General features: G+C 45.4%; 1 protein-coding gene and 1 pseudogene across 1 annotated transcript in view; both read left to right on the plus strand.

Annotated features, from left to right (window-relative positions):
• The first annotated feature begins 3530 nt into the window (after positions 1 to 3530).
• The window catches only part of LOC124613538 (neuropilin-2-like), a 246788-nt gene continuing 229699 nt past the window's right edge, over positions 3531 to 20619 (plus strand). Inside the window, exons 1-2 of the mRNA XM_047142249.1 lie at positions 3531 to 3612; positions 3698 to 3988. Of these exons, the coding sequence (XP_046998205.1) occupies positions 3531 to 3612; positions 3698 to 3988 (373 nt within the window). The remainder of the gene's footprint in view (positions 3613 to 3697; positions 3989 to 20619) is intronic.
• LOC124614117 lies at positions 5888 to 6005 on the plus strand (annotated as a pseudogene).

Below are 20619 nucleotides of genomic sequence, written 5' to 3' on the forward strand. Positions count from 1 at the left end.
CACGTCAGTACCTCTTTAAAAAGTGTGTTGCTAACATAATTCAGAAACAGTTAACGATTTCTTTTTTTGGGTGGCCATAAAGCAACATCAACTTCGTAATGCGCGTTATGAAAGATGCCTTGGTACTGTATAGTGGGGGCCGTTTCGGAATGGATTTAATAGTATAAAATTTGATTTTTATTTTTCAATTGATGACCGCCAGTGCCTTCTGCCTGGTAGACAGTTGCAGCGTATCAGTCACGTTGCAAAAAACCGGACAGAACCTCTTTGAAACTCACGTGTTGAACCATCAGCAGCTAAACTCATATGTTGGGTTAGTGCATTAGCATATCTACCTAGTTTCGCTGTCATATCATAATTACAGTCGACACTGGACCTCCATACGTAGCTGTACTTTAATTATAAGTACCTGGTACATTCCATAAGGTACATTTCGGAGTGTAGATTTAGATGTATATGTAGACTTTTAGTAGTTTCATTGTCACTGATGATGGCAAACACTGGCTTTCATGGGGAAATTACTCATTCTTAAAACCAGCCCACTCGGTTCCGACAGACAAAAACTGATTATATTGAGATAGGAAACAAATGGTCAGAAATGCATATTTATTGTGTTATGGACATACACAGCATACACTACATAACAACAACTTACCTTCCAGTTATTGTTCAAAGCGACGACCGCCACCCTCTATGCATGCATCGCAGCAGTGCATGGAGTTATGCTGCATTCTCACAAAGGTGCTGGGTGTCTGTTGTAAACTGGAACAGGCACTGGGTGATACACAGCGTAACCCCTTACCACAAAACAGACATAGTGTACACAGCTTAGCTCATAGCATGTGTGTCATGTCACGGCAGCGTGCATTGCATCAGTGCATTAACCTGTGCCACAGACACGCCACTATCCCTGGTGTTTGTTGTCCTTTGCATCAGACAGCATGTGATGTGTCCATGTTGAGGTGTTTTACAGTGTACAGTGCATGACATGAAGTCAAGGAGAGAATATTACTCATCACGAGAGTTATGAGACATGCTTTTAATATACAATGCTGCAGGATCCAATGCACATAAACCAGCACATCTGTATGTCTCAACAGGCCTCATGCTAATTGGAAGAAGTTTATCTCTGTGGACACCTACCTACAGAGAGACAGCCAAGGTTCTTGCCAAAGACATGTCCAAACACCAAATTTTGTGGAGATGGTGTTGGATCGTGTGGCCAACCACCCAGTAACAAGGTAGAGTGTGCAGTTCGTGGTCTAGTGGCTAGCATTGTTTCCTCTGGACCACAGGCTCCCGGGTTCGATTCCCGGCCGAGTTGGGTATTTCCTCTGCCCAGGGACTGGGTGTTCGTGTTGTCCTCATAGTTTCATCACCATCATTCATGACAGTGGCTAGATTGGACTGTGCAAAAAATTGGACTGTGAAAAAATTGGGACTTTGTACGGGCACTGATGACCGCACAGCTGAGTGCCCCACAAACCAAACATCTTCATCATCATCATCAGTAACAAGCACCTGTCAACTTGCCTGTGAAATGCACAATTCGAAAAATACAATGTGGAGAGTACTAATGGAACAGGTATTACACCCCTATGACACTCTCGAATTCTTCCTATTGTAGACCCCTATCACAAGGAATGTGTGCAAGTACTGAAACCAAGGAATTTCGAACCCTGCGTTCACTTCTGTCAGTGGATCATCTACTGGAGTGCTGGAGTGTGGAACATCCTACAGTTTGTGTTGTTCACTGATGATATGTCACTCACCTGTGATGGTATTTTCAACAGCCACAACAGCCATATCTGGAGTGAGGTCAATCCCGACACGGCCCACATTGATGGGCACCAACGTATAGGCGAGGATTGTCTGCGATCATCTAACAAGATGTTGTTTGCTATCCCCACGTTTGAACCAAGTGGGGTGGTGCAGTGGTTAGCACACCGGACTCACATTCAGCAGGATGAAGGTTCTAGCCCATGTCCCACTATCCAGATTTAGGTTTTCCCTGATTTCCATAAATACCTCCATGCAATTGCCGGGATGGTTCATACAGAAGGGCACGGCCGATTTCGTTCCCTCTCCTTGACGTAATCTGAACTTGTGCTCCATCTCTAATGTCCTTGATGTCGACTGGAGTTTAATCCCAATCTTCCTTCCTTCCTTCCCAGAATGACTGGTCCAAATTACCTGGTGTTCCTATGAGATGTGCTACCACAGTTCTTGGAGACTGTACACCTTGTTGTCGGCAAAAGGATGTGGTTTCAATATGACAGTGCACCATCCCACTTTGATGTTAATATCGGCGAGCACCTAAACAACATTTATGCACATCACTGGATTGGAAGGGATGGTCTTGTCCCATGGTGAGCGTGATCGCTGGGTCTCACATCTCTGGTTCAAAATGGTTCAAACGGCTCTGAGCACTATGGGACTTAACTTCTGAGCTCATCAGTTCCCTAGAACTACTTAAAGGTAACTAACCTAAGAACATCACACACATCCATGCCTGAGGCAATACTCGAACCTGCGACCGTAGCGGTCGCGCGGTTCCAGACTGAATCACTTAGAACCGCTCGGCCACACCAGCCGGCTCACATCTCTGGACGTTTCCCTCTGGAGTTACACGCAGACGTTGGTGTATGAAATCCCCATAGAAAATGATGAAGACCCGCTTGCTACGGTGCAAGCTGCTTGTCTTCTGGTACAACTGACACCAGGGGTCTTTGAGAGAGTGTGGCGAAAGTACATGTACCGTTGCCATGCATGCATTGAGACTGGTGTCATCGCTTTGAACAGTTACTTTGGACTACGTTGTTGATATGCGGTGCCGGCCGCTGGTAGCCGAGCGGTTCTAGGCGCTTCAGTCTGGAACCACGCGACCGCTACGGTCGCAGATTCAAATCCTGCCTCGGGCATGGATGTGTGTGATGTCCTTAGGTTAATTAAATTTAAGTAGTTCTAAGTCTAGAGGACTGATGACCTCAGATGGTAAGTCCCATACTGCTCAGAGCCATTTGAACCATTTTGTTGTTGTGCGGTGTGCGCTTTGTATGTTCATAATAAATATTCATTTCCGATCATTGGCTCCCTGTCTCAGTATAATCGTTTATGGACCTATATCGCCATCCACCCCCTAGAAGCTGAGTGGTCAGCGCAACAAAATGTCAGTCCTAAGGGCGCGGGTTCGATTCCCAGCTGGGTAGGAGATTTTCTCCGCTCAGGAACTGGGTGTTGTGTTGTCCTAATCATCATCATTTCATCCACATTGACGCACAAGTCGCCGAAGTGGTGTCAAATCGAAACAATTGCACCCTGCGAACGGTCTACCCGACGGGGTGCCCTAGTCACACGACATTTATTTACTCGTATTTATACCCTTACCGCCTTTTTCAATTTGACTCAAAAGGTTTGAGATATCTTGAATGTACCAAATTTGGATTAAAGCTGCTCTTTGGAGCATAAACACATTGCAGTTCGAACCTAGCTGAATGTAGAGTAGCGACTACTACCACCCACGATGTAGAATGGCCACTGCTACGACCAGCGAAGCGCCCGGCGTGACTGGAGCTCGCACGCCGACAGCGGCGCGGAAGGAGACGGGGGGCGGTACGCATCACCAGTGAATCCCGAGGCCGCGCAGATGGGAAGGAAGGAGCGAGCGAGGAAGGAGTGCGTGCAATTGCGTAAGCAGCGGCGGCGAGTGGCGGCCAAGGCTGCGCCGGCCGCGGGCGGGGCGGCCGACCCAGTTGCTGCGGCGTGCCGCCGCGCGGCTGGCTGGCTGGCTGGTACTGCTCGCCGGCAGCGGCTAGTGCGCCGCGAGACGCGCTCATGGACGCCACGGGACCGCCGCGCGCGCTCCGGCCGCGCCTGCCGCTGCTGCTGTTGCCGGCGCTGCTGGCGCTTGCGCTCGCGCCGGCTGCCGCCGTCGCCTTCCAGATCGACTTGGCGGCGCTCGACCTGCCGCTGCCGCACCGCCTCAACGGTGAGTCACGGCACCGTCGCCTCCCGCCTGCCCCACACCACACTGACTCACCACAAACTCGTCTCCCGGAAACAGTCAGCGGCGCCGTGTTTACTCCCGAGAGGTGGAGGCTCCAGCGGCGTCCTAACTGGCGCTAAACGTCTAGCATTACCTTCCTATTTGGTATTCTGCATGGATCTTCGACCGTAGATACTAGTAGACTGGCCTTGCTGTGAAGAAGCTATAGGGGCTGGTGTGGCTCCAACATAAACCACGTGACTGTTGGCAAAACGTGGCGGGATTTCAAATCAGCGGTCTGCCATCCTATGTTTGTACCGTATTTTCCCCACATTTCTCAATTGACTGCCAAACGCTTCCAACAAAAATTACTTTTTTATTTGCGAAAAATTATGCTAGAACTACATTTGACCTGGATTTGTTCACAGTATCATTTATAAAAATCTAACAAATACATCGAACGCCACTCTGGTGGGTTGGTTCAAATGGCTCTGAGCACTATGGGACTTAACATCTATGGTCATCAGTCCCCTAGAACTTAGAACTACTTAAACCTAACTAACCTAAGGACATCACTCATTACGAGGCAGAGAAAATCCCTGACCCCGCCGGGAATCGAACCCGGGCGCGGGAAGCGAGAACGCTACCGCACGAGCCACTCTGGTGGGCAGCGGGACGTAATTACTATAAACTGTCAATTAAACTAAAATGTCGTTAAAATTCTTTTAAACAGTAAGAGTGGGCTCGTGTCACAACTGTAAACATTGGATTCGCCGCGTTTTGAGCTCTTGTCACTTATAAAAGAAAATGGGATATGGGAATTATGTCAACTATAGGTGCAAAAATTGTCGACTTTAGGAGCAGGTCCATTTTAGAGTATCAGTTTTAGGTGCACTTCAAAGGTTCAGTTCCCACTGTTTTTACAAAAGTTTAAACTATCACTTTAAGAAAAATGATATTTTAGATCAAAGGTGAGACTTTGAAGTTTCATAAAATAATTTTGGAGCCTAGGTTTAAATATGACAGACACTGTAAATAAAAATTATAAATATACATTGTAAATAATAACTAACCTATCAAAACACTTCTCCGCTAAGTGCTTCGAGCAAAGGCGCGTATGTGTGCAGATGGCTTAAAGTTTTTCCGTTTCAGGGCCTGTATCCAAAGCTGCCTTCCGTTTTCATCCTTAGGGAACCTACGAGTAGGAACGAGAAACAATTATACTTACTCCTGTAACCGAATTATCACAGATACTTTGCAAAACGTAATATGAGTCTGACTTTACAGGCATCCCCTTCAACACTATAATTTACGTGATACTCTCTTTCAAGGGTAAAAAGCATACAACAGTCACTTCAGCAGATTTCAATAAACGCATCTGCACTATCATAGAAACACTTACACGCGAAATGTAATGCCATTTCCCCCGGAAAAACACTGAGTACAGCCATAAGCGCAACTCGAAACAACCATGTTTTGCCAACATTCACGTGACTTCAGCCCATAGATGTTGGAGCCACGAAAATGACGTCAGGGCCAGTCTATTATATTTATGGTCGAAGGCGTGGATACACATTTTGGCCACTGACATTACATTCTTTAACCTTCAACAATTACATTGTTCAGCCATCAACAATTGCAAAACAAACATATTTTCAAAAAAACAAATATATGTGCAAATTACTTAAGCTAAAAAAACAAAATTTCTTAATTTCTGAACATAGAAATAACCAGAGTAAAAAATGCTCTTATCACAACACAAAAAGGCCAATACGTCCTGGGCAGAGTTACGAATTTAAAAGAAGGGAACTAGCTTTTAGACTTATTTGGCAGCTTCAAAATCATATAAATCAAAACATCTTTTTACTCGCGCTATTTTACTTGTTAGTACCCATCTAATGTGGCAACGGCCTTGCCGCAGTGGATACACCCGTTCTCGTGAGATCGCCGCAGCTAAGCGCTGTCGGGCGTGGTCGGCACTTGGATGGGTGACCATCTGGGCCGCCACGCGCTGTTGCCATTTTTCGGGGTGCGCTCAGCCTCGTGATGCCAATTGAGGAGCTACTCGACCGAATAGTAGCGGCATCGGTCAAGAATACCATCATAAAGACCGGGAGAGCGGTGTGCAGACCCCACGCCCCTCCTGTCCGCATCCCCCTCTGAGGATGACACGGCGGTCGGATGGTCCCAGTAGGCCACTCGTGGCCTGACGACGGAGTGATTAGTATCCATCTAATGTAATATAATGTATTATGTCAAATAAAGTAACATGATACGTGAAGTCACGTCATATAACATGACACATGCATCGTGTCATCCAACATGACATTCCTCATGTCGTGCAACATCGCACAACGTGTCATTAAAGTTTAGGATGCGTACATCCGCAAAAAAAGAAAAAAAATGGTTCAAATGGCTCTAACCACTACGGGACTTAACATGTGAGGTCATCAGGCCCCTAGACTTAGAACTACTTATACCTAACTAACCTAACTACATCACACACATCCATGCCCGAGACAGGATTCGAACCTGCGACCGTAGCGGCAGCGGGGTTCCGGACGGAAGCGCCTAGAATCGCTCGCCACAGCGGTCGACGTTCATCCACACTTGGGAATACTTCGTATTATGTACGCATTATGTTGCATTTGTGGGAGGAGTAGTGCCCTAGGCGAAAAAATCAGCCCACTCCCCCGCCACTCACAAAGAAAAAAATTGTTTTAGCGTCTACCCAGGAACAAACACAACCCCATAAACTTTAGTCCCCCCAGAAAAAGTTTTAGTTGTTACTTATACGCCCTTAAAAGATATGATAATATTATTTTATTTACTATGGCTGCGGAATATTTTGGTTTTTGGGCACAGTATCAGGGACTTTAGCCTGTAAATTACAAGATGTAGCTGTGCCAGCATCCAGTACCATGCAGATAAGAGAGCTCGCTTCGCTGGGGAAATAGCATTAAAGCGAAAAAAGCGCGAATATGTCAAGATCCTTTGATTTCAATTCTTTGAAGCTGCCAGATACATTGAAAAGCTATTTCCATTCTTTTACATCCGTAACTCTACCCTAGACATAATGGCCTATTTTGTGCTATGTCAGAAGTATTTTTCGTCCTGGTTCTCAACTTTTACGATACCATAATTTTGACATTACACTGACATAGCTTGGCAACCGATGTAGATTTTTGTTGATTAGGGCAAAAACAGATCTGGTATAGGTTTTTTATTGTCTTTCGAACTATGTTGCTTATATCGTGGCAACGGATAAAGCTTTCGCGAAACAACTGGACGATTGTTAATTAATGTATTTGTCTACCTTGTTACAAAATTTGAACCGATTCGTCCTAATTTCAAACACAGAAGTGGAAAACGTAAAAAAAATTCATAAAAAACGTACTTTTTGCACGTAGAATCCAAATCAAGCTAGATTTCTGGAGCGAGTTTCAATTTTATCCTAAGAATAAATTTTTTATTTATTTAACTTACTGTCAACCGTTTCCGCACATCCAATTAACGTAAGAAAGAATTTTACGTGCTATATTTAGCTCGACTTTAAACCATCATTTCTCGACAACGGATGAAGATTATTTGACAAAAACATCGCTTTGACTTCTTTCATTTGTGTACCTTTTTGAAATGTTTCAACCGATTCGTACAAGTTTAAAGTATAGAAATGCCGCGATTCAAAAATCTCCCAGAAGAAAGCGTTTTTTGCACGTAAAATCGAAACGAAGTAAGATTTTTTTCAAATGATTAAAACTTGTCTTAGACCAAATTCCGGAACACCGGTGGATCAAATTTGAACCATCAGTCGTGCTCTAGTCCGGAGTTATTGAAGGGTGACCGTTTGTGCATGTAAAATCCGTACAGTGCACATACAGATGTTGTCGACACATTCTAGAGCACACCATCTGAAATGCTTTGATGCTGTTCTTTTCTGTCTTTGCTCCAGTCCATAATTCTGTTTTATACAATGCTGTGCTCCAGACGTACTTTCGCAGAACGTCCTTTGTCAAACTCAGACCTGTGTTTCATATTTGCAAGTATCCTTCAGCGAATAATGCCCTCTTTGTCTGTGCTATTATCTTTCTTGTGTCCTTCTTGCTTTGTCCGTCATTTGTTAACTGTGCTTCCAAGTTATCAGAATTCCTTCTGTTCATGTACTACATGTCCTCAGTTTTGCTGTCTAGTTCATCGTCAATCCCATTATCCCATTTTTGCTTCTCCTCATTACTCGTCTTTCTTTGTTTTGCTCTCAGTACATATTCCGTGTTCAGTAGTGTGTTTATTCCATTCAGCATGCCCGGCAAGTCTTCCTTGTTCGCAGAGAACGCCAGTGACATCAGCGAATCTTATCGTTGATGCCCTTTCACCCTGAATACTAATCCCAGATCTGACCGTTGCTGTTGTAAGCTTCATGGCTTACCTACTCATGCTGAAAGGCTTGGGAGAAAGACTGCATCCTTGCAACCGGAGCACTTCTCTCCTGCTCTTCCATTCTTATTGTACCAGCTTGGTGCCTGTACGTGTAGTACGTCCCTCCCCACCTTCACACTTGCCAGCAATAAGAACCTACGGCCCGACAACTTCTCTGACGTAGTGGTAATAAATTATGCACACAAATCTTCCTCCAGAATCAGTCTGTCTATTGGTATCAATATCGCTACAGCAGTTCATGAGATTAGCCTGAAGATACAGACAGAGACTGTGGCAGAAGAGCCGGCCGGAGTGGCCAAGCGGCTCTAGGCGCTACAGTCTGGAACCGCGCGACCGCTACGGTCGCAGGTTCGAATCCTGCCTCGAGCATGGATGTGTGTGATGTCCTTAGGTTAGTTAGGTTTAATTAGTTCTAAGTTCTAGGGGACTGATGACCTCAGAAGTCCCATAGTACTAAGAGCCATTTGAACCATTTTTTGTGGAAGAAGAATTTAACCAAAAATACGTACAGATTTTTACAAACAGATTCCTAGTTACAACTCTTTGTGTTTCAAATAATTACGACAGTTCAAACAATTACATTACCTACAATTAATAAAATGCTCCGGGCTACTATGCCGTGGTCGAATGGATTTCACATGAAAACCCAGCGTTTCGTCCCTATCTGCGGGGAACATTTTCAAGGAGGATCGTAGATTCTTTGAATGACCGACTCACAACCTGACTCGCTAGTGACTGCAGCAGAATTCCGCTTCCGCTTGCTTTCGCTAAGTATCGTGGGTGTCACATATTTTGAATATCCGAGCGCTGTTGGCCGTTGACGACTGCCGTCGTCCGCTGTTGCAATCACCCCATGGTGGAAGACTGGTACACATCTTCCTCAGCACCGGAACCACATGTCATTCAATTTCACGCCCACCTCCTTCCTACTGAAATTCATAGTGATTTTTTTTACAATCCCTATGGCCTCTCTGTATAGCCTTTCATGGTACCCGCTTGTGGCTGCCAGTACTTGAGCCCTATTAAAATGAATGCGGTGGTCTACTGGCGGCAAAGCATGTTCGGCAAAACATGATCTGTCCAGTCTCCCCTCTTCTGCAGTTTCCCTCTAATCCTTTTTTCTTTTCTTACTTCTCTTTTTGTCATATCCACGTACATCTCCCCACAAATACACGGAACCCTACGAATTCCATAAACCCTCCCGGAAGACACAGGATCACGTAAAATTGGGTAGGGCTGCTCGCCAACCGCTGGAAAAAGCACGGATATCATTCTGTAGCAAAAGACCCGTAACGCGATACGCTGACCATTCTCAAAATGTTTCAAATGGCTCTGAGCACTATGGGAATTTACATCTGAGGTCATCAGTCCCCTAGAACTTAGAACTATTTAAACCTAACTAACCTAAGGACAACACACACATCCATGCCCGAGGCAGGATTCGAACCTGCGACCGTAGCGGTTGCGCGGTTCCAGACTGAAGCGCCTAGAACCGCTCGGCCACATCGGCCGGCTGACGTTTCTCAATCCTCCGTGTTGCTGAAACTTGCCACAAGTGAATATTAAATGAAGAGGGGAAGCGGAAAACGTTCCAAGTGCCAGATCTCACATTTGTCATCAAAATCGGAAAGCAATGTATCTCTTTTTGTACATAACTCATTTGCATCCAAAAAATTGAGAAAGTATTCTGATACCACAGAATTACGCTGTCCATTCCATCACTGCAAAAAATAATTAGATAAACTAGAAAATAAATAATTTATCAAGAACGTTCTAGCCATTACAGAAAACTGCTTCTAAGCGTCAATAAGAATGATTTTGTTTCAACTGCCATTAATACAGAGGCACTGCGATTTATTTGCCGTTGTACAAGGACAGAAATATAGCAGAAATATTTTAACTAGTAGAATTGTAATCAACGAACACAATTTTCCGTTTCTCTTACCTTTTTTTTACAAGAGAATAACAAAATCAAATTTATAAATAAATCAGTCTGTATAATTTTTGTTTCTTACAAAACTCTTAATTTCGACGTTAGAGCTCATTTTAGTTTCGTCAGTATGTTCTTCCACCTACGCTCAATGGAGCACGTTATCATGATTTCATACGGGATATTCTACCTGTGCTGCTAGAACATGTGCCTTTACAAGTACGACACATGTGATTCTTGCACGATGGAGCTCCTGCACATTTCAGTCGAAGTGTTCGTACGCTTCTCAACAACACATTCAGTGACCGATGGATTGATAGAGGCGGACCAATTCCATGGCCTCCACGCTCTCCTGACCTCAACCCTCTTGACTTTCATTATGGGGGCATTTGAAAGCTCTTGTCTACGCAACCCCGGTACCAAATGTAGAGACTCTTCGTGCTCATATTGTGGATGGCTGTGATACAATACGCCATTCTCCAGGGCTGCATCAGCGCATCAGGGATTCCATGCGACGGAGGGTGGATGCATGTATCCTCGCTAACGGAGGACATATTGAACATTTCCTGTAACAAAGCGTTTGAAGTCACGCTGGTACGTTCTGTTGCTGTGTGTTTCCATTCCATGATTAATGTGATCTGAAGAGAAGTAATAAAATGAGCTCTAACATGGAAAGTAAGCGTTTCCGGACACATGTCCACATAACATATTTTCTTTCCTTATGTGTGAGGAATGTTTCCTGAAAGTTTGGCCGTACCTTTTTGTAACACCCTGTATATCGCCGCCGGATGCACCGCAAAGGCGCGATTAGACCATTTACAACGCACTCAGAGGCATTATTGTCATGCACCATAAACGAATGTAATAAGAAGAGAGTAAAATAAAACTACCACGAAATAAAATGAACTGGTCAATAGAGTACATGTATAAATGCAAGTGCATATAAGAATACAAAGGAAGTTTGAATATGATGGCCACGTTATCAATATACGTGCCAACGATAATCTTCATTAGTCCCTGCACTTCGTGCAAACGAAAATGTTATTTCAGTCAGCTTACATCAAATTCCGATTTTAAACTTATTCAAATGGTTCAAATGGCTCTGAGCAGTATGGGACTTAACTTCTGAGGTCATCAGTCCCCTAGAACTTAGAACTACTTAAACCTAACTAACCTAAGGACATCACACACATCCATGCCCGAGGCAGGATTCGAACCTGCGACCGTAGTGGTCGCGCGGTTCCAGACTGTAGCGCCTAGAACCGCTCGGCCACCCCGACCGGCTTTTAAACTTAATTGGTCGCCGGAGGATGAGTGTTATCTATCAAAGAGACAGCTATTGGAAGAGCATTTTAATGTTAAGAGTACAGCTACATCACTGGGTAGAAGGTGGGGTGCCGTTCTGGAATATACATGTGTAAGGTATCAGTCGATGCTGAAAATAGCCGTATCTCGACGCAGGCACGGTCTTGTGCCAGATGATCATGCTAAGAACGTCACGGCGCAACAGATTTCAGTAAATTAGCATGTAATGGAAACCAACAGCAGTGCTGCATCTATGTGTTAACAGTTGAGAGGAAGCTGTGCAGTGTGTCACCGCCATATGGATGAGGCACGTCCTCCCATGTTGACGCCACGTTCCATAGTCCACTGTAGAGCCTATGATTCATCCAGTTCACTCTCACCCGAATCTGACACACACGCGCCGCTGTAGGCAAACCTGATCCCGCTCCAGTATGACGGCGCTAACAACCACGATCCCAAGGAACGAATGTTTACTGACTAAATATTGTCAGCAACAAATCTCACGATGGAGTAAATGTACAGGGTCGGCTCAGTTACGTTTTCGAGATACCTGCACAACGATCTCCATGTAGAATGAGATTTTCAGTCTGCAGCGGAGTGTGCGCTGATATGAAACTTCCTGGCAGATTAAAACTGTGTGCCCAACCGAGACTCGAACTCGGGACCTTTGCCTTTCGCGGGCAAGTGCTCTACCATCTGAGCTACCGAAGCACGACTCACGCCCGGTACTCACAGCTTTACTTCTGCCAGTATCTCGTCTCCTACCTTCCAAACTTTACAGAAGCTCTTCTGCGAACCTGCAGAAGAGCTTCTGTAAAGTTTGGAAGGTAGGAGACGAGATACTGGCAGAAGTAAAGCTGTGAGTACCGGGCGTGAGTCGTGCTTCGGTAGCTCAGATGGTAGAGCACTTGCCCGCGAAAGGCAAAGGTCCCGAGTTCGAGTCTCAGTCGGGCACACAGTTTTAATCTGCCAGGAAGTTTCGATCTCCATGTAGTTCAAGAACTTACGCCGCAGATTTGTCCAACCACCGTTTTCTGAGCTAAGAATATTCTCAGTAAGTGCACAGAGCTGCCACAGAACGTGATATCATAGGAGGTATTGCAGTGAAAGTAAGCAAAGTAAACAAGCCAATACATGGTTTCGCGCAATATGTGCTGATAAAATTCTCCCGAGCTTCCAGCCGCGTCAAGTTGTTTAAAAACCACGAGTACTCTTCGGCCATTGTCAAGTGTCACCATCTGATAGTGTCAAGTGGTGAACACGTGACAATGGCCGAGGAGTACTCGGCCGAAATCTCCTGGATTTTAAATTACTTGAGACGGCTGGAAGCACGAGAAAGTAAACAAGCTTTTGCTTTTCATTGGCAAAGAGAGTGGGGATTATTTTTATAGTAAGAAAGCCAGTATTCAGTTTATGCACAAGATCTTGAAGATAGCGCTTCCAAGAAAGTTGTTCATCTTCCCTCAGTCCTGAGGATTTAAAGTGGGCAACTAAACAAACTGCTTGACCGACTTGGAACACAAATATTCGCTTTTAAGAGAGTTCCGTGTCGAAACTATGCGTTGCATGTTGTTGCAAGTAAATGCTAATCTGTTCTCTGAAAGCCACGTTCAAATGTTATTGACTACGTGTTAGCTAGATAATTTGCATTATATGCCACGTCTTTCACAACAAAAACTGGTTCAAATGGCTCTGAGCAGTATGGGACTTAACTAATGAGGTCATCAGTCCCCTAGAACTTAGAACTACTTAAACCTAACTAACCTAAGGACACCACACACATCCATGCCCGAGGCAGGATTCGAACCTGCGACCGTAGCAGTCGCGCGGTTCCAGACTGTAGCGCCTAGAACCGCTCGGCCACATCGACCGGCTCTTTCACAACAACACGTGCGTCAGTCGCAAAGAGAAACATTTTTGAATTATCTATAATAAACACTGAGGTGAGCAAAGCCATGAGGTGAGTCCTAATATCGTGTCTAACCACCTTTTGTCCAGCTTAGTGCAGCAGCTCGACTTGGCATGAACTAGTCGTTGGACGTTCACTGTAGAATTGTCGAGCCACGTTGCCTCTATAACCGTCCATAAATGCGAAAGTGTTGCCTATGGAGGATATTGTGCAGGAACTGACTTTTCGATTATGTCCCATAAATGTTCGATGGGATTCTTGTCTGGTGATCTTGGCGGCCAAATCATTCACTCAAAATGTTCAGAATGTGAAACTTCCTGGCAGATTAAAACTGTGAGGCCAACCAACTCTCTGACCGAACACGCTGAGCTACCGTGCCGGCGTTAAATTATGTTACCAGCTATTTTCCTCATTTGGAAATTCGACAAGTTAATGGGGTGTTTTGGGGGAAGAGACCAAACTGCGAGGTCATCGGTCTCATCGGTTCAGGGATGGACGGGGAAGGATATCGGCCGTGCCCTTTCAAAGGAACCATCCCAGCATTTGCCTGGAGTGATTTAGGGAAATCACGGAAAACCTAAATCAGGATGGCAGGACGCGGGATTGAACCGTCGTCCTCCCGAATGCGAGTCCAGTGTGCTAACCATTGCGCCACCTCGCTCGGTACCAACTACCCAACCACGACTCACGACCCGTCCTCACAGCTTTAATTCCGCCAGTATCTCGTCTCCTACCTTCCAAACTTCACAGAAGCTCTCCTACATTAAATCTGTGAGGACAGGTCGTGAGTCGTGCTTGGGTAGCTCAGTTGGTAGAGCACTTGCCAGCGAAAGGCAAAGGTCCCGATTTCGGGTCTCGGTCCGGCACACAGTTTTAATCTGCCAGGAAGTTCCACATCAGCGCACACTCCACTGCAAAGTGAAAATCTCATTCTGTCTAGAATGTTCTTCAAACCAATCGCGAACACTTGTGGCCCGGTGACATGGAGCACTGTCATCATAAAAATTCTATCGTTGTTTGAGAACATCAAGTCCATGAATGGCTGCAAAGGATCTCCAAGGAGCCGGGCATAACCACTTGCAGTCAATGATCGGTTCAGTTGGACCAGAGGACCTAGTCCATTTCATGTAAACATACCCGCACTATTATGGAGTCACTACCTTGTTGACAAGTTGGGTCCATGGCTGTGCCACACTCGAACCCTACCATCAGCTCTTACCAACTCGAATCGGGACTCAGCTGATCAGGCCACGGTGTTCCGCTTGTCTAAGGTCCGACCGATAGGGTCACGAGCTCAGGAAAGGTGCTGCAGGCGATTTCGTGCTGTTAGCAAAGGAACTCGGGTCGGTTGTCTGTTGCCATAGCCCATTAACGCCAGATTTCGCCGCACTGACCTAACGGATACGTTCGTCCTAAGTCTCACATTATTTTCGGCGCTTATTTCAAGCTGTGTTGCTTGGCTGTAAGCACTGACAACTCTACGCAAACGCAGCTGCTCTCGGTCGTTAAGTGAAGGCCGTCGGCCACTGCGCCGTCTGTGGTGATAATTAATGCCTGAAATTTGGTATTCTCGGCACACTCTTGGCACTTTGGATCTGGGAATACGTAATTCCCTATCGACTTCCTGAATGGAATGTCCCCTGCGTCTAGCTCGAACTACCAGTCCGCGTTCAAAGTCTCTTAATTCTCGCCGTGCCGCGCGGCGTGGCCGCGCGGTTAGAGGCACCATGTCACTAATCTTGCGCCCTTCCCGCCGGAGGTTCGAGTCCTCCCTCGGGCATGGGTGTAAGTGTTGTTCTTAGCGTTAAGACAGTTTTCGTAGGTTGTAAGTCTAGGGACCGATGACCTCAGCAGTTTGGTCCCTTAGGAATTCACACACATTTGAACACATTTTCTCGCCGTGCGGCCGTATGCACGTCGGACACCTTTTCGCATGAATCACCTGAGTACAAACGGTATCTCCACCACTGCACCGCCTTTTCATATACCTTGTTTATGTGATAGTAGCGCCGTCGCTATCCCATGACTTTTGTCACCTCAGTGTATAGTGTCTAATTATTGACACACACGGCCTATCCATAAATTGCGCTTCAACAGAACTAATGGCCACTAAATAATTTAGATCTACCTCGAGAAAGCATAGTTATCCAATGGAATTCTTGTACTCTCGTATACGCTACGTTAATTATGTGCAGTAACTTAAAGATGTGTTCCACACTGGGACTCTCTCTATGACCCGAAGGTGCTAATGCCCCTGAATCGTGTGAGAGCCCCTTTAGAATTTTAACTGCTTGTCCCGCTGTTGTAAGTTCAACTCCTCACATAAATTGTTAAAAAAGAAGTTTTGGTGATCTTCCTTTTGCGAGCCTCTATGGGTTTAGACGCAAGGAGAGTTGAGCCGTAATTCTTTAACCTGTGTAATTCATTTGTGGATCCACCGATGTATTGATGCCTTGAGACACAAGGAGCAAAAGCACGCCGTGAATGCAATCCTAGACTGGAAAGCGCTGTTGCTGCCATCCCTGTGACGGAGGTGCCAATACGTGTCTCACAGTTTGACAAACCTCGACAGCACTGCGTGGTCGCCAACGGTAGTCGTTTCCAGCACCTTCTGTGAAGAGCAGGTCTTATGTTCCTTAAGTAGGGTAACAGCCTTACATGCATTTACCGGAACAGTTATTATTATTATTATTATTTTCGTTTCCAGGCCAGTACAGTGTAGTTCTTCACAAATTCAAACCATATCTACATTAAAGACTCTGTACGTGCCCAATTAATTTTGAGGCCCAAAATTTGACAGTTCATTTTAGCCACCTGCATAACAATATGTAACTTTGAGGCGCGTAGCAGAAGGACGATCGCGCGATTCATTCAAGTTCTCTTTAAGCCTTCCGTTTTTCGGAAGGGTGGAAAAAAATAAAGTTATATTTGACACAGCACGTCGACATCGTGTTCGTTTGTGATGGGGCAGTACTTTTGTTCGCAGCCGCCGCCATCATTTTATAATTTTTGGTGTATGAGATTTCACTAGACTTAATTAATACATTTCTAAATTTATTTGCTTAAATTTCGATATATAAGACTGTTGATAACGTGCTTCCCTTTTCTGATATAATGCGGAAAGAAAAAAACATTAAGAAACATGCTTTGCCAGCAAATCAGAACACTGCAGCAGGCAAGATTTATTAGAAACCTAGTTTATTAATATGCAACAAAATAAAGGTCATACGGCACTGTTCACTAGAAGCCCCGTGGGGTACTTCAGCTGCCCGATTGCAAAGGTTCGTTCTTAGTGAAAATGGAATCTTCCTTTCGCGAAGTGTGAAACTTGTGATTCAGACACACTGATGGAAAAAAACACCAAGAATGACTTGCGCGACATAAACGAAAGTTGATAGACATGTTTCTATATATGAAAGATGAAGTATATTCCAGTTTCGCGCCAGTCGCATAAGAGCGACACTATGATGATGCAAATCAGATTTTCTTTAAATATAAGCAGTAATGGTAGTGGGAGTTAGTTACATTTGAGATTGGACGTGATGAGTTGATATTAGTAAAGAATGGCTTTAAGGCGACAAAAAAGCCATTATTAACATGTCACTGAGTTTCAATAAGGTCGTGTAATAGAGCTACCAGAAGCTGGAAGTTCCTTCTGCAGAAAGGGTGGGCAGGAATGTAGCCACTGTACATGATTGCTGGCAGCGGTGGTCACGAGAATATACGGTCGCAAGAGGACCGGTCTCCGGACGGCCACGTGGCACTACCGAGAGGGAAGACCATCGTCTTCGGCGTGTGGCTCTGACAGATCGTATTGCATCTGCAGCAACAACTTGAGCAGTAGTTGGCACCACAGTGTCACAACGAACTGCTACAAATGTGCTAATTCAAGGACAGCTCCGAGACAGACGCCCTGTAGCGCGCATTACACTGACCCCAAACCACCGCCAATGCGAATTCAGTAGTGTCCGGCGAGAGCTCAAATGGTTCAAATGGCTCTGAGCACTATGGGACTTAACATCTGAGATCATTAGTCCCCTAGAACTTAGAACTATTTAAACCTAACTAACCTAAGGACATCACACACATCTATGCCCGAGCCAGGATTCTAACTTGCGATCGTAGCAGTCGCGCGGTTCCAGACTGTAGCGCCTAGAACCGCTCGGCCACGCCGGCCGGCCTGGGCATGGATGTGTGTGATGTCCTTAGGTTAGTTAGGTTTAAGCAGTTCTAAGTTCTAGGGGACTGATGACCTCAGATGTTAAGTCCCATAGTGCTCAGAGCCATTTGAACCATTTTTGCAAAATTTTACGTCAATCTGGTGATTCGAATTTTCGTGCTGCCATTCATGAGCAGCACTCAAGGAGGTGTTTTGCAATAGGATAACGCTTGCCTACATACCGCTGTTGTAACCTAACATGCTCTATAGAGTGTCGACGTGTTGGCTTAGCCGGTCGATCACCATATCTCTCTCCAAACTAGCACATATGGAACATCATCCGGTGACAACTCTAGCGTCATCCACAACCAGCATTAACCGTTCCTGTATTGACCAACCACATGCAACACGCATGGAGCTCCGTCCCACAAACAGACATCTGGCACCTGCACAACACAATGCTTGCACGTTTGCATGCTTGCATTCAACGTTCTGGCAGTCGCACCGGTTATTATTGTACCAGCATTTCACATTTGAAAATGCTTGACTCGTGCTTACATTAACCTGTGATCTTGCAATGTTAACCACTTAAATATTTTGGGTAGACAGAGGGTCTGGAAGATGGGCCAGAACACTAATGGGAAGTCTAGAAATCAGAACATTTGGAGCACCATCTCCCCCACACTTGCAGCAAAATACGAGGTTCGTTCTGTAAGTAGTATCCCACAATTTTTTCTCACAGCATATTTATTCATAAGAGTAAGAATTTCGTGACAATATCAGTCAACATTTCGTTAACATGTACTGTTGTTCTCCACACTCTCCACCACATTCTATGGCCTTACGCTGCATTGTGCAAGAGCATCTATTCCCTTTTGGAAAAATGTCTTGTCCTGTTTTTGTAACGATGTTTTCATTAACTTAATTACGCTCTCATACTCAGAGTGTGTTCCACGTAGAGAATCATTAAGGGGCCTTAACAGATAGAAGTCTAGGTCTGGGCTATTGGGTGGATGAGGTAACGATGTTCAACCCAACGTGTTCCCGGACTCTGATACTTGTATGTGGACGAGCACTGTCGTGTTGTAGCAAGATTTCTTTCGGATTCTGAGCAAACACTTCTTGAGTTTGTTCAGAGTCATCACACACGCCTTTCAATTAATGGTTGATCCTTCTGGCAACACATTCACTAGGATGACGCCATCACTATCCAAAAAACTGTCATCATGACTTGGCCAGGGGATGGAGCCGCCTACAATCTCTTCTTTGAGGTGAATGCAGGTTGTAGGGCTATCATTCCACCGACTGATTTATTGTTTCCGAATAAAAGTAACGAATTTTGCGTTTCGTCACCCGTAACGATCAATGATCAGAAAGGCGTCTCCATTGGCCTAAAGCTGCTCCAACAGTTCAGATTAAATGCTTTCCTTTGACTCCTGCAGTCTGTTGTGAACATCCGTGGATCCCATCTTGAGCACACCTCTGAATATCCAAGAGCCTCAATCTCTGCACATGCACATCCAATGACCACCGACAGCTACAGAGCCAACTGTCGAGTTGTGGTGCAACGGTCTACACGACTTTGTGACAGGCCGTCCCAAATGTGGCTGTCCATGGAACTCAGTTTGTGCGCCTCCTGCTAATTTAAGTCTCTTTAGTCATCGCCCAACAGTACCTCCGCATCGTTACCACAAATTCCACACTAATGTTCATGTGTGTTCACCGCGGTTTCAGGGTTTCTTTTTGAGCAACTAAGCATTCAAGTTGGTTGTTACCAGTGTCTTGCGTAGACTCCATTTTCTTGGTAGACTACTGCTCTGCTGTCTGTCGGAATCTTTCGAAACTTCCCACATGTGCAGAAGAAACATAAAATTTGATACATCTAAGAGGAAGTCTGCCTATTATATACCGAAACTTTCTTCCACCACCAGGATTCAAACCAGCTGCATCTGGGACAAACGCCACCCCAGAAGTGTGCGTTAGAAACTTCTGCTATGGGAGCAGGTGTTGATACTTTATAATACAGCGGCACATAAAGACAAGAGTGAACTAAAATAAAGTGAAATGTTTTTTGTTAGATACTTTATAAAGAGTTCTGACTGTGTGCCAACGGCCTTGCCATAGAGGTAACACCGGTTCCCGTCAGATCACCAAAAATAAGCGCTATCAGTTTCGGATACCACTTGAATCGATGACCGTCCACGTCTGCCGAATGCCGTTTGCAAGTGGGGTGGACTCAGCCCTTGTGAGGCCAATTGAAAATTAACGGCTCCGGTCACGAAAACTGACAACAGCCGGGAGAGCAGTGTGCTGACCCCTTGCCCCTCCACATCCACACCCAGTGACGCCTACCGGCTCAGAATGACACGGCGGTCGGTCGGTGCCATTCGACCTTTCGAGGCCTGTTCGGTTGTTCTCTAGCTGCGTGTTTCGCCGGGACTCGAAGCTAGACATCTGCCTTACATTGGCAGTGTACTACCAGTTGCGCTGTCCAAAGATGTCTCCAGCTCCGATTGACAGGTTTACTTGTGCTCTCAATTTAATTTTGGCTTTGACGCCATTGCAATCACTCCAAAGAAATCGTAGGCCATTACAGATCTTATAGCGCGATCTAAACGCCGTTGCACAGATCACGGCCCCTGCCCTGGCAGAGTTTATCTTTCACGGGCGGAAATGCCCCGCCTGCGGCGACCTCCAGTCTAATGAAATGTTAAGCGCGCAACCTAGAGGTTATTGCAGATTGTCTCAGTATATCATGATACCGTAAAGCTGCTATGTCTCAATCTACAGGAACGGGATTCATTTCGAAGACCGTGAAGGTGAGTTGGGTATTGTTTTACGCTTGTACAAGAAGGGCGTGGAAATGGCAGGGTGTGTGGTTCACCTTGTCAGGA

The sequence above is a fragment of the Schistocerca americana genome, chromosome 4 (assembly GCF_021461395.2).
Source record: "Schistocerca americana isolate TAMUIC-IGC-003095 chromosome 4, iqSchAmer2.1, whole genome shotgun sequence".
NCBI classification, from domain to species: Eukaryota; Metazoa; Arthropoda; class Insecta; order Orthoptera; family Acrididae; genus Schistocerca; species Schistocerca americana.